Source organism: Mercenaria mercenaria, chromosome 8 (assembly GCF_021730395.1).
Source record: "Mercenaria mercenaria strain notata chromosome 8, MADL_Memer_1, whole genome shotgun sequence".
In the NCBI taxonomy this organism is placed as follows: domain Eukaryota; kingdom Metazoa; phylum Mollusca; class Bivalvia; order Venerida; family Veneridae; genus Mercenaria; species Mercenaria mercenaria.
The window spans coordinates 78340867-78356039 of NC_069368.1; the positions used below are offsets into that span (position 1 = coordinate 78340867).

At 35.9% G+C, this 15173-nt stretch overlaps 2 protein-coding genes across 5 annotated transcripts in view; one reads left to right on the plus strand and one right to left on the minus strand.

Moving 5' to 3' along the window:
- Positions 1-424, minus strand: part of LOC123566008 (angiogenic factor with G patch and FHA domains 1-like) — a 59239-nt gene extending 58815 nt beyond the window's left edge. The window contains exon 1 of one of the 4 annotated variants that reach the window (XM_045359822.2): positions 379-424. The gene's annotated coding sequence lies outside the window, so the exon portion shown is untranslated. Of the gene's footprint in view, positions 1-189 lie in introns of all 4 variants that reach the window. The other 3 variants (XM_045359823.2, XM_045359824.2, XM_045359821.2) reach the window with 3 other exon arrangements.
- Positions 425-6364: 5940 nt separating this feature from the next.
- On the plus strand, positions 6365-14885 carry LOC123565593 (phosphopantothenoylcysteine decarboxylase-like). Its single transcript, XM_045359451.2, has 5 exons — positions 6365-6503; positions 9327-9422; positions 12549-12677; positions 13509-13677; positions 14737-14885. Exons 1-5 carry the CDS (start codon positions 6408-6410, stop codon positions 14814-14816), a joined length of 570 nt encoding a protein of 189 aa, XP_045215386.1. The 5' UTR covers positions 6365-6407; the 3' UTR covers positions 14817-14885.
- Positions 14886-15173: the final 288 nt, after the last annotated feature.

The window sequence follows — 15173 nt, forward strand, 5'->3', positions numbered from 1 at the left end:
ATGTAGATGACACTGTTATTGATAGGACAAGTAACAGTTAAAATTCAAACATATTTTATCATTAAAACTTTAACAATTGTTTAAAATGCTCCAGATATGATATGAAAAAGTTCAGACATTGACAATTTGAATTTGTTACAACCTCAGTGTTCAAGTTTATTGAATAAATAAGTTTCACTCGACAGTTACCATTTTTCGCGATGTAAACAAGGATATAAAATTCAGGTTCAATAATTATCAGAATGTTGACAGCAGGTAATATCCTTATGAAAACGAATGATGTAACGGAAATAAAACATTTAAATACTTTCAAATCTGAAGGGTTTGAAGAAACCTTACTGTATAACAAAATATAAATAAAATAAAAAATGATAATACAGCAGAGGCAATTGATTTCATATCGACCATAATGTCCATATTATCTTTAATCGAGTAAACATTAATTTAGGTCAGATACTGCTATTTATTTTTCAATAGACTGTCATTGTAAGAAATGACAGTGTCTTATCCCACTGTGATCATTCAAATTTGATGATTTCAAATTAACCCAATGCAAGTAGATCTACATGCGATTTTTAAATACAGTGAACTTGCCTATTCCGAATCAGTCTGTAAATTGACTCATTTCCATATTTGCAACATTGTCCAAATGCTATATTTTTTTTTATGTGGAAATCTGACGAATGTAAACAAAGATGTCGGATTCAAGAAGCACTTGCGTTCTAGTTTTTTTAACGAAATGAAACGGAAGGGAGATTAAAAAGAAGGAAATTTTACGCTCTTTCCAGTCGTATATGCCACATTAAAAACAACATGATCATTGAGATGCCTAAAGAAGAAATCTAGATGACATACATTTTGCGTATTCCGAATCACACATTTTCAGAACTGTTCTGCTGCATGTTGTTTAAAGATTGCAGTAAAAGTTGTTGATTCAGTTTGTCCAAAATATTAATTTATGTTATTATTTTTACCCATGTCCAAATGTTAAAGAAAAGGACGGAGGTATTATTATACCATGTGACTATTTTATTCATACGAAGGACAAGACCGCCCACATGTTTTTAAACAGCATATTTCAATAATGACAGAGAAGGATGTCATGCCTATCGTGGCCTTAAATGCGATTATTTCTATTCTTAAGTGAAAATAATTTCAGTTTTCGATTCAAGATGGTAGTTTTATGTTGTTGTAGATAGTAATAAGAAAACCATTTCAGCTCATTTGTGGTGATTCGGAATAGGCGAGTATGACCCGGATTACGCACAGTACCAGTCTGATCAATTACAGAATTCTGTTACAAACAATGTTTTGTTTCGAATTTCTTTTCACGCTATTTTGATCGTGACATATTTGTCCAGCATTTAAGATGAAATTTATATTTTAAATATAAACTTGACGAAGTAAAACGATATAAAAATTAAAAACTGGTTCGGAAAGGGCAAGTTCGCTGTACCTTGGCGCGGATATCTCAAATGATCTATTATGGGACAATCACATGTATAAACATGTCAACCAAGAAAGCTAACCAAACCCTAGGGTTTCTGCGAAGAAACATAAGGTCAAATCCGAACCCATTAAGACCATTGCTTACCAGACTCTAGTCCGACCCCACCTTGAATATGCCTCCAAGGTATGGTCGCCCCACACTCAAACACAAATTGACCAAATTGAAAGCGTTCAAAAGAAAGCCGCCCGTTGGATCAAGACCAACTACGGCCGTACTTCCAGTGTAACAGATATGCTACACTACATAAACCTTCATCGACTGGATTTAAGGCATATTGAATCTAGGTTATCACTTTTCTATAAGATTCATCATGATCTGGTTGCCATCCCAATCGAAGATTATATGACCCCAATGACCCGCTATGTTCGCTTTGGCCATTCCCTAAGTTATAGGTTAATTACCGCAACCACTAACTATTACAAGTTTTCTTATTTTCCGAGAACAGTGTACCATTGGAACCAACTTCCCCCCAGTGTCGCCCACCTCCCTACCCTAGAGCAGTTCAATGCTGCAGTTTGCAGCATGGAACATGTCTCACCCTGGTTATTCTGCAAACTTAAGTTTTAATCTTTTTTATATCACCAAATTTATTTTTAGTTTCTTCCACTATAAAATTTTTATCACTATATTCTTTCTCTTCTGGATTTTTACACGCAAACGTCTACGTTCGCGCAAGGGGATTGAAACGGCAGATAGATAGAAAGATTTGCATTTCCCATGTGGGCAGTGCAATAAAGAAGTAACATGTAACCAGAAGGGCGTCTTGTGTAATAGCTGCTTCCCATCCTCAGTCTCCAAGATGAGTAAGATACAGGTTATCACTGAAGGTGTGGAAAAACCGCTCCATGGCCTATCCCCACATAAAGCCTCAGGACCTGACGAATTTTCCCCACGCATCCTGAAAGAACCATGAAATTGCTCCAGTACTTTCCCATATATATAGGTTATCTCTTGAATCTGGCCTTGTACCCAGTGACTGGAAAACAAACACCGTAGTCCCCGTATTTAAAAAAGGTCTCAAGTCAAAACCCAGTAACTACCGTCTAATTTCCTTAACTTGCATTGCTTCTAAACTCTTTGAGCATATTGTTGTTTCCAATCTTATGACTTATTTTGATAAGCATGAGCTACTTAGCCAGTTCCAGCACGGCTTTAGGTCAGATCACAGTTGTGAGACTCAGCTGATTAATTTCACCCAGGAACTTTACAGTAACACTGAATAGGGCCAACAAACAGATGTTATTGTCATGGACTTTTCCAAGGCGTTTGGTGAGCTCGATCACATTAAGCCCCGTCTACATACTGCAAGCAAATCTTGTAGGGCCCATAAATCACTAAATAATTTATCTTTTGTACAAGCCATTAGTGCTTTGCAATATTTCTTGAACTTGGAACACACATTAATTTTAAATGGAGGAAAATCATGACATGTAAATAAACAAGATGGCCAAAATGATACAAAGTGTTTATAAAGATCAAATATTTGGACATTTAAAACATGAATCATTAGTGAAAACATTGATTGAGAAAAACTCTAGTTGAAGTGATACATATCCAGTTGAAGAACAAAGCAACTTAAAAGATATTATTTCAGGAAATATGATAAAACAGTCATATTTTGTTAATATGTGACCTTGTGAGAAACATCATTGATAATGTGAAGATACTTTTTGAGAACATCGAACTTGCTGATGTTACTCTTCCACTGGAGTACTAGATATAATTTTATTATTGAATTTTATAAACTTGGCTTTTGAGCATGTCATTCAATTAAAACATCATTTTTTTCTGCTGTCCACACTGCCATGTTTATTTCTTAAATTATCAAAGCCCAGCATACAATAATGGTTATATTAGATCTCAATACACATTTAATGAAAAAATGTAAACAAAATACCATACTGGGCAGGTGCTCCTCGTCAAAAACTCTTTATCAGAGCATTTGACAGCACAACCATCCAAGAAAAATAGGATGAGTTCTAAACGCTACAAGATCTTGTAGCCGAAAATTATCTGGAAGCTGCCACTCAAAAAGACACTAATGGGGGACACAATGTACTGTCTACACTATTCAAGTTGCTGTGATTTATCTCTAGTGCAAGTTTTATTGAATAATGTAGACGAGCCTTTAGGTTGATTTATAAGTAACAACGCAATGGAATCAACTCCTTCCTGTCAAATCAATCCCAGAAAGTCGCTGTTGACGGTCATTTTTCCAGTGAACTTCCTGTACTGCCTGGAGTTCCCCAGGGGTTTGTTCTTGGACCTTGTCTTTTTTGGTATATTACCAGACTCAGTCGAATGTAATGCAAGAATGTTTGCAGATGATACCATAATATACCTTACCATCAACTCTATTTCAGATAGTATATCTCTGCAACAAGATCTCACTAGCTTAGAAACCTGGGAGAAAATTTATTTAAAAAAAATCTATTTTAAATATAGTTCGGCACATTTAAACTTCAGACAGGAGTTCATTTTCCGCAAATTACCACCACAGTTACACAAGCTCTGTGTAAAATTCTTCAGCATATACAAAAAACATCCTATCTGCCGAACATATCATATCCTCCCCCGGGAAATAATATTTACTATTATTACATACTCATTTTATAACTCCGTTAAGTTTCAATCGAACCAGAAACGTCAATATTTTTCCATACTGACGTTCAGACTTCATATCGGTTGTGTGACGTCATTTGTGACGCAAGTTTCATGTATGGTGTCGCGTTTAAAAGCTCTTACTTGGAATAAGCGGCGTAAGGTAATGTATAGTCCGTTCTGATGATTGTCAGTAATGTAAACGAAACCACCAAGTGGGTTTTTGTGCCCCTCCATGAGTGGTGGGGGCATATAGATTTGGTCTTGTCCGTGCATCCGTGCGTGCATCCGTCCGTCCGTCCTTCCGTCCGTCCGTCCGTCCGAAGTTCGTGACGCGCCTAGCTCGAAAAGTATTTGATACAAATTGATGAAACCTTGCATGAGTGTTTATCATGATATGAACTTGCGCACCTCCTATTTTTCGTCTGGCTCTGCCCCCTATTTTCAGAGTTATGGCCCCTGAAATAGTCAAAAATGCACATTTTCACCTTGTGACACGCCTAGCTCAAAAAGTATTAGATATAAATTGATGAAACCTTGCATGAGTCTTAATCATGATATGAACTTGCGCACCTCCTATTTTTCATCTGGCTCCGCCCCGTATTTTTAGAGTTATGGCCCCTGAAAAAGTCAAAAATGTACATTTTCACCTTGTGACATGCCTAGCTCAAAAAGTATTTGATATAGATACATGAAACCTTGCATGAGTCTTGATTATGATATGAACTTGCGCGCCTCCTATTTTTTCATCTGGCTTTGCCCCCTATTTTCAGAGTTATGACACCTGAAATAGTAAAAAATACGCATTTTCACCTTGTGACACGCCTAGCTCAAAAAGTGTTTGATATAGATTCATGAAACCTTGCATGAGTCTTAATCATGATATGAACTTCCGCACCTCTTATTTTTCAATTGGGTCGGCCCCCTATTTTCAGAGTCATGGCCCCTGAAATAGACAAAAATGCACATTTTCACCTTGTGACATGCCTAGCTCAAAAAGTATTTGATATAGATTCATGAAAAACTTGCATGAGTCTTAATCATGATATGAACTTGCGCACCTCCTATTTTTCATTTGGGTCCGCCCCCAATTTTTAGAGTTATGGCCCCTGAAATAGTCAAAAATACACATTTTCACCTTGTGGTACACCTAGCTCAAAAAGTATTTAATATAAATGGTTGAAAATTTGCATAAGTCTTTATCAACTTGCACACCTCTAATTTTTTGGCTGGCTCCACCCCCTATTTTCAAAGTTATGGCCCCTGAAATAGTAAAAAAAATGCACTTTTTCACCTAATTATGTGCCTAGCTCAAGAAGTATCAGATGTAAATTCAGGAAACCTTGCTGGAGTCTTTATCGCGATGTGAACTTGCACACTTGGCATTCCTCTTGAGAATCTTAGCTTTTATTACAGATCTCGAGTTATGGCCCGTGAAATAACCAAAATAGTGGATCTTTTGGTTGTGATGCTCATAGCTCAAAAAGTAAAGGGCCTAGAATAATGAATCCTTTTCATAAAATGATTGTTGAGGCTATACCCCGTTAAGACTGCAAACATTTGAATTATTGGCAGGCCCTCATTTATGACAAATGTACCAGTGGGGGTGGGGGGGGGCACATCCTACAGACACATTCTAGTTGTTGTTTCTTTTTTTTAAATTTAACCATTTTAATAATGGGTAAAACTTAAGGTATTTTATTGAACACTTTGACAATATTTGTTACATTTGTTCACACTGGCCATAGTTTTCGCAGCCTGTCATTAAACTGTACTCCACTGAACACGTCTTTATGACTGGAAGAGTGCATACTTGGCCCACAGTCTCACTTGTTGTTTCCAGCGAAACTAAAATCTCATTAGAAAACTTACCAATGACGTCATGTCAGTGATGTAAAAACAGGAGGTCATATCATTCACACCAAAATACTCAATGATTTTAGTTTGTTATTTTGGTGGAAATAAGATAGTTCTTGAATAAAACGTGATAAGATATAACATGTTTCGATTTATGGAAGGCCGAACACGCCATATCTGTAATCTTTTGATCAATACCTCCCGTCTGGAAGAACCGCCGTAGTGACGTAATGAATCGTGCGAATAAATCCACCACCACACTAATATATAATCCAGTACCGCACAGTGAATATTTATGTACAATACAATCGTATTATTAATATTAATATTACTATGTACGCTTTGTTTTTATTATTATTTTTTTATAATAATAATTATTTGTTGTCTATGGGGAAATGTTGGTGGTCTCTAACCTTATTGATAATCAAGCAAACCATTAATGGACAACAAAAAGATAAATGTTTTAATTTGTTGTACTGGAAGTGTAGCTGCTCTTAAAATTCCTGAAATAGTAGCTCGATTATTGCAAGAAAAGGTAAACTTCGCATATTTTGAAACGTCGTTCATATATGACAATGGAATTTGGCAGATATTAGAATTTGATGGGATGATATATATCCGGATATAATTATGTTCGGACAAACTGCACAGTATAGTTAACTTTCTGTTCTGTTTAACATCGCTTTATGAAACAGTGAGCGACACTATTTCAAAAGCAATAAAGGTAGTTTTGCAATTTTTTCTACAATGAAGAATTTGTTTTAAAATTAAACAATGACGTCTTCAAAAGGCAGTGTCTAGAGAAACGGAATTGGTTCCCTAAACAGCAAACTTATTTGTCCAGAACCGGTTCTCTAGCCAAGTACCATGCATAGCCTAGGGAACCGGAATTTTATTTCTATGCATAAAGTTGCCGAAATTCCTTTGTTTCTTTTGGTAAGTATCATGCATGTTATTATCTTAACCCAAATGCTTAATGATCTCAACTGGCAATCCCTTGAACAACGCCGCATAAAAAATTCCCTTATTGTATTTTTTAAGATAAGGTACAGTCTTATTGCAGTTGACCATAACCACCTCACACCTACAACAAACCTGAACTACTTGATCTCACACGCAGTACCATTCAAACTCCATTTTTCCAAGAACAATCTGTTCTTGGAATGGTCTCCCCCTACATATATACAGTCCAGCCCCAGTTTGATTCTATTCACTGAGAGGCTGGCAACTGTAACTTTCTAATCTATATCTATGTTTTTAGCTCGACTATTCGAAGAATAGTCTAGCTATTCTACTCACCCTGGCGTCGGCGTCACACCTTGGTTAAGTTTTTGCATGCAAGTACATACAGCCATCAATTAAAGGCATATAGCTTTGAAACTTATTTTTTCTTTTTCTAGATCACTTACCAACCTCTCTGGGTCAAGTCCCATAACTCTGACATGTATTTTGAGCAAATTATGCCCCCTTTTGGACTTTGAAAATTTTAGTTAAAGTTTTACATGCAAGTTACTATCTCCAAAACTAATGCAGATATTAATTTGAAACTTCACATGTGTCTTCGGGGTTATAAAACTAGTTGATAGCAGCAAGTCCCATAACTCTGACCTTCATTTTGGCCAAATTATGCCCCCTTTTAGACTTAGAAAATTCTGGTTAAAGTTTTGCGTGCAAGTACATACAGCTATTCCTAAAAGGCATATAGATTTGAAACTTATTTTTTCTTTTTCTAGATCACTTACCAACCTCACTGGGTCAAGTCCCATAACTCTGACGTGTTTTTCGAGCAAATTATGCCCCCTTTTAGACTTAGAAAATTTTTGTTAAAGTTTTACATGCAAGTTATTATCTCCAAAACTAATGCAGATATTGATTTGAAACTTCACATGTGTCTTCGGGGTTATAAAACTAGTTGATAGCAGCAAATCCCATAACTCTGACCTTCATTTTGGCCAAATTATGCCCCCTTTTGGACTTAGAAAATTCTGGTTAAAGTTTTGCGTGCAAGTACAATGTACATACAGCTATTTCTAAAAGGCATAGAGATTTTAAACTTATTTTTTCTTTTTCTAGATCAATTACTAACCTCACTGGATCAAGTCCCATAACTCTGGCATGTATTTTGAGCAAATTATGCCCCCTTTTGGACTTTGAAAATTCTGGTTAACGTTTTACATGCAAGTTTCTATCTCCAAAACTAATGCAGATATTGAATTGAAACTTCACATGTGCTCTCGAGGTAATAAAACTAGTTAAGAGCAGCAAGTCCCATAACTGATATGCATTTTGGTCAAATTATTCCCCCTTTTGAACTTAAAACTCTTTTGATATTTAACCTTTTTGGGTAATATTTTCCTGCTTCTGGGACAATATTTCGAATAGTCGAGCTTGGCTGTCTTACGGACAGCTCTTGTTATCTTAGTAATTGTAGTTCTTTTTAACTTTGCACCTAATAAGCTTGCTCTTCTTTTAACAGTCTGTCCCAGACAATGCCTCTCCCAGTTATAATCAGAATTGATTGTTGGGCAGTTCACAGTAGATGTAGATGAATTAATTTTACCATTTCAGCAAGACATGCCCTTGCATTTATCTGCGTTTACTGTGTCTGCGAAAGTGTGCTCGCCGCTTACTGTCCGCCATATTGGAATGATATAAACTAGTACGAATTCACGAATGCTAAATTTCTATTAATAAGTATTGATCACAATCATGTTGTTTTTTTTTCAATTTGCTAATCACTTGCAACCTTTAATCCAATTAAAAAACTGATGCATGTGAAATGCCGAGGTGTTACAAACCAGTATTTAAAGTGATCAAAGAATCCGCTGGAAGCTTTAATGGCAGTTATATTATTTTGTACATCCGTAAACATCTAATGACGCATATATACAAAACAATACAATTTTACATTTAAATAATATAAACATAGTACATGTTTAAAGCAAATAACATTTAAAAATGGCAAAGTAGTTTTCACGCATTCATTCGTACTAGTTTATATCATTCCAATGTGGCAGACAGTATGTGGCGGGTACACTTTGGAGACACAGTAAACGCAGATTAATGCAAGGGCATGGTGAAATTAATTAAGATAATAACATGCATGATACTTATCAATAGAAACAAAGTGAATTTCGGCAGCTTTATGCATAGAAATAAAATTCCAGTTCCCTAGCCTATGCACGGTACTGTGGCTCAGTACATTATCAATCATTTAGAGCTTGGCATGGAAACAACCTATTTAGTGGTGTGGTCAGTGCTGGCTTCATATGGATGGAACTTTCTATCCAGCAAGATCTGTTTGGACTCTCACTTGAAGTGTATGGAGAACTATTTTTCTTTATTTTCTTTTTGACAGATAGAAGTGAAAGTTGTCACAACAGACAGAGCTCTACATTTCTTCGACAGTTCTACACTCAGTATTCCTGTCCTTACTGATGCAGATGAATGGAAAGTAAGTATTTTTTTTTTTTAGCTCTCCTGTCACAAAGTGTCAAGGTGAGCTTTTGTGACCGCTTGATGTCCGTCGTCAGTCGTCCGTTGTGGGTCGTCCGTCGTGCGTCAACAATTTCTAAAAATATCTTCTTGAAAACCACTAAGCAGAATTACACCAAACTTCACAGGAATGATCCTTGGGTGGCCCCCTTTCAAAATTGTTCAAAGAATTGAATTCCATACAGAACTCTGGTTGCCATGGCAACCGAAAGGAAAAAACTTTAAAAATCTTCTTCTCAGAAACCAGAAGCCCTAGAGCTTAGATATTTGATGTGAAGCATTGCATAGTGGACCTCTACCAAATTTGTTCAAATCATGACCCTGGGGTCAAAATTGACCCCGCCCCAGGGGTCACTTGATTTTACATAGGAAAATCTTAAAAAATCTTCTTCTCAAAAAGCAGAAACCCTAGAGGCTAGATATTTGACATGTAGCATTGCCTAGTGGACATCTACTAAAGTTATTCAAATCATGACCCCAGGGTCAAAATTGACCCCAACCCCAGGGGTCACTTGATTTTACATAGGAAAATCTTCAAAAATTTTCTAAAAATAAACCAGAAGGCTTCGAGCTTAGATATTTCACATGTAGCATTGCCTAATGGACCTCTACAAAATTTGTTCAAATCATGACCCCCGGGGTCAAAGTTGACCCCGCCCCAGGGGTCACTTGATTTTACATAGGAAAATCTTAAAAAATCTTTTTCTCAAAAACCAGAAGACCTAGAGCTTAGATATTTGACATGTAGCATTGCCTAATGGACCTCTACTAAAGTTGTTCAAATCATGACCCTTGGGTCAAAATTGACCCCGCCCTAGTGGTCACTTGATATTACATAGGAAAATCTTCATAATTTTCTACAAGTAAACCAGAAGGCCTAGAGCTTAGATATGTCACATGTAGCATTGCCTAGTGGACCTCTACAACATTTGTTCAAATCATGACCCTGCCCCAGGGGTCACTTGATTTTACATAGGAAAATCTTCAATTTTTTTTAAAAAATAAACCAGAAGGCCTCGAGCTTAGATATTTGACATGTAGCATTGCCTAGTAGACTTCTACAAAATATGTTCAAATCTTGACCCCCGGGGTCAAATTGAACCCCGCCCCATGGGGTTTCTTGATTGTACATAGAAAAATCTTTAAAATTTTCTTAAAATAAACCAGAAGGCCTAGAGCTTAGATATTTGACATGTAGCATTGCCTAGTGGACCTCTACAAAGTTTGTTCAAATCTTGACCCTCCAGGGTCAAATTGACCCAGCCCTAGGGGTTACTTGATTGTACATAGGAAAATCTTCATAAATTTGCTAAAGATAAACCAGAAGGCCTAGATCTTAGATATTTGATATGTAACATTGCCTAGTAGACTTCTAAAAACTTTGTTCAAATCATGACCCCCGGGGTAAAATTGGCCCCGCCCCAGGGGTTACTTGATTGTACATCGGAAAATCTTCCAAAAAATTTCTAAAAATCATCAGTTTGACATTTGAAACATGTAGCTCATATTACTCAGGTGAGCGATCCAGGGTCATCATGACCCTCTTGTTTAAATATATATGCAGATACCAGTATGAATGGTATGTATCCAGGTGTTGCCAGTGTGCATCTTTTTGCACATTCACATTCATGTTACAAACAACTGTTAATTAATGTGGATAACTTAGTAAAATACAGTGGACTGATTACTTCATCAATAAATGTTTAGGATGGGTAATAAAATTTGGAATTTTGTTTTTAGATAAAAGGAAGTTATGAAATGTTCTCAGAAACAAGCAGCTTGATCTATAAGTTTTTTTCATTTTCTTGTGCTATATGTATTTATCTATACTTACAAGAAAATATGTACAATTCCTTGCCCTAGATTTTTAGCTCACCTGAGCGCAAAGTGCTCAAAGGTGAGCTTTAGTGATCGCCCCATGTCCGTCGTCCTTCAGTCGTCAGTCCGTCGTCAGTTGTCCGTCCATCGTCAACAATTTGACTGTTAACACTCTAGAGGTCACAATTTTGGCTCATACGTAATGAAATTTGGTCAGAATGTTACCCTCAAAAAAATCTTGGACAAGTTCGATATTGGGTCATCTGGGGTCAAAAACCAGGTCACCAGGTCAAATCAAAGGAAAAGCTTGTTAACACTCTAGAGGTCACAATTTTGGGCCCAATCCTAATGAAACTTGGTCAGAATGTTACCCTCAATAAAGTCTTGGACGAGTTCGATATTGGGTCGTCCAGGGTAAAAAAAACAGGTCACCAGGTCAAATCAAAGGAAAAGCTTGTTAACACTGTAGAGGCCAGATTTATGAATGTATCTTCATGAAACTTGGTCAGAATGTTATTCTTGATGATCTCAAGGTCCAGTTTGAATCTGGATCATGTAGGATCAAAAACTAGGTCACCAGGTCAAATCAAAGGAAAAGCTAGTTTACACTGTAGAGGCCACATTTATGACCATATCTTAATGAAACTTGGTCAGAATGTTAATCTTGATTATCTATAAGTCAAGATTAAATCTGGGTCAGGTGGGTCTAAAACTAGGTCACTAGGTCAGATCAAAGGAAAAGCTTGTTAACACTCGTGAGGCCACATTTATGACTGTATCTTCACGAAACTTAGTCAGAATGTTAATCTTGGTGATCTTTAGGTCAAGTTCGAATCTGGGTCATGTCTGGTCAAAAACTAGGTCACTGGGTCAAATCGAAGGAAAAGCTATTTAACACTTTAGAGGCCACATTTATGACCATATCTTAATGAAACTTGGTCAGAATGTTAATCTTGATGATCTTTAGGTCGATAGGTCAGGTGAGCGATACAGGGTCTTCATGACCCTCTTGTTTTAACTTAAAAAATATTTTATTCTTTTCATGTAATAAATGATATTTTAGATTTTCCACATCAACAATCCTAGCAACTGAAATTAAAATTTAGCAAATAACGTATAACAAGGACTTCAGAAATCTTTAATCAGCACAGTGTTAGGTTCCTTATCATTCAAACTAATTACGTAATGACATGTTAAATTGTTTACTGAGTTCATTGTTATGAAAGTAAAACACTTCATGTAAGAGAACAAGTTTTCTCCATTTTAGGCATGGACAAAACGAGGAGATCCAGTGCTTCACATTGACCTGAGGAAGTGGGCTGATATATTGGTGATAGCACCTCTCGATGCAAACACTCTTGCCAAAATATCCAACGGAATATGTGATAATTTATTGGCAAGTAGAATTTACATGTACACTTCTAAGTCAAATGCACTTAATAATTTATCAGTAAGCTCTTGAGAAATAGAAGTGGATGTCACTTTTTGCTCTGTATTGAGAATTATATGATAATTATGAGCATAAAATATTCATTAAACCTTTTTACTTTTCATTAATATTAACAACTTATGTTATGTTATTGAGGGGCAGGACATGAAGTGGTTGCACACATTCAAATATCAAAACATGGACATGACCATTTTATAACTTCAATAACTTTGAGAATTCGAAATCTACAACGCTGAGACGCAAAACCGAGTGTGGCGTAGACATAGAACTGGGGCATGCACATACCGGTAGAGTTCAAAATACCCTAGAAACCCAGTTACTTGATAAAAAAAACAAGTGAACAGTGCTTAGTAAATAGTTTTGTTGAAAAAAAAAGAATGAAAATAAATTGTTTCAGAGAGTTCTAGAGATCAGTTAAACCTGTCCAGTAGTCTGTAAAATCTGTGAAGAAAGGGTCTAAAACATTACACATTGTAAAAAATGAAGCTGATTTTACATAAAGGATTGACTTAAGTAGCACTTATTCAACAAATGTAAATAATCTTTTCAATATGTTTTAATTCATAAAAACCTGATGTGCACCAGGAAATCTGTCGCTTTAAAACATTTATTAATAATTGATCTGACTATATATAATCAACACAGTTAGTCCCATACAAATATTTTTTTCAAGTGCTCTTGTTAGGAGTTTTTACTTGACAATAACAAATCAGTGATTTCAAGAAATATTTTTTATGTACATTTAAACATGTTAAAGGAAGTTCTTTTGTTTTGCAGACATGTGTAGTAAGAGCATGGGATTTGAAGAAACCGCTATTCTTTGCTCCGGCAATGAATACTTACATGTGGGAACATCCATTGACCTATGAACAAATAGAAAAACTGGAGAGTTGGGGTTATCGAGAGATACCGGTTGTAGAGAAGACACTTGTTTGTGGGGATAAAGGTATTCATCACAATATTTGTTTGACATTGTGGGATTGAAATAATACAATGTCTTGTCTACAATATTTTGGTAGTACCAGGGATCAGCCTGGACTTAAGGCTGGAACAGGGAGAAGTGTTGCAAGTTCATGTCTATTTTTCGGGAGAAGTTAATAGCCTGAGCATAAGTCCCTGTATAAGTTATATGTAAAACCACTTCTCCCTCAGCTGAAAACAGGGTGAAGTTTGGAAACTTAAGGAGACTATTTCTCCCAAGTCTCCCTCTTGGCTGATCCCTGAATACACGTGTGTAATAACATTTTGATGTTGTTTCAAGTAGAAGACACTTGTCAAATTGACTTTGAATTGTCCTGAAACAAATGTTTTTTGAGAAAGCTTGTCAAAGTTAATTAGATGAGTGTAAAACTGATAGTTCTGTTTTAGGGGTATAAAACATGTTATCTTTCTTCTGAGAATTCTCACACCAACTTTGTTGAACATCAGTGTCTGCTTAGCTCGAGAGGGAGAATGCAAATCAACAGATCTGGGATTGTGTGTTAGGTTAGGTGTATGTTTTCCGCGATGATGTGATAACAAACATAATGTCTGAAATCATTCATCCTCAACCTGTGATTCATGTGAAAATGTTGGCAGTTGCTTACAGAAAACAGGTTAGTACTCATACAGAATCCAGCAGCACTGGTTAGATTAACTGGTCGCCAATACAGAACTGAAATCATGTTTAAAAATGGCAGTAAACCCAAAACAAACACATCATTCTGAAGATGAGAAGTCATTTGACTGATGCTTTAGTGGCAGTTAAATAGAAACTGTTTAAACAATTTTCTAAAGAGGCCCATGGGGAAAAATGCTAGTCACAAAGTTTAGTGGATATCCATGAAGAGTTACTTAAAGAAAAATGTTTGATGCAAGACAACAGAGCATTCAGTTGTACTGTAAATCACCCTGAAATATTGGTTTAGGTGAGCTAACATTTCGAATAATTTAACTAGTATGAAAAGCTGTTCACTAGTTGTTGCAGTTGCATATTCATACATGTACTCTGTGTTATAATTTTCAGGAGCAGGTGCAATGGCTGAGGTTTCCACGATTGTTGAAATTATTTTAGAAGAAAGAGGAAGATTAGTAACAGACAGATAGCACTGCAATAATTGATGTTTTTTGTACTATTGTATAATTATATGCTAAATAAATGTAAAAATGAAGAAAGTATTGTTAATTTTATCACATCTTACTTGAAAAATCCAGTGTCCATCTTTCACTAAAATATTTTATCTTAATAAATTTACTTCAGATGTAGAAAAGCCTCATCAAATATATGTGACTTTACTTGATATGTAAATTGATTGTGTATGCAGTGCTACATTTATAATTAAGGTAGTTCTGCACATTCGGATCGAAATTTATTTTACAATGTAGAATTTGATTAAAATCTGATTTTTCAAAACTTTATAATATTCTTAGAAAATTCAGCAAATGAAAAAGATAGGATCGTGT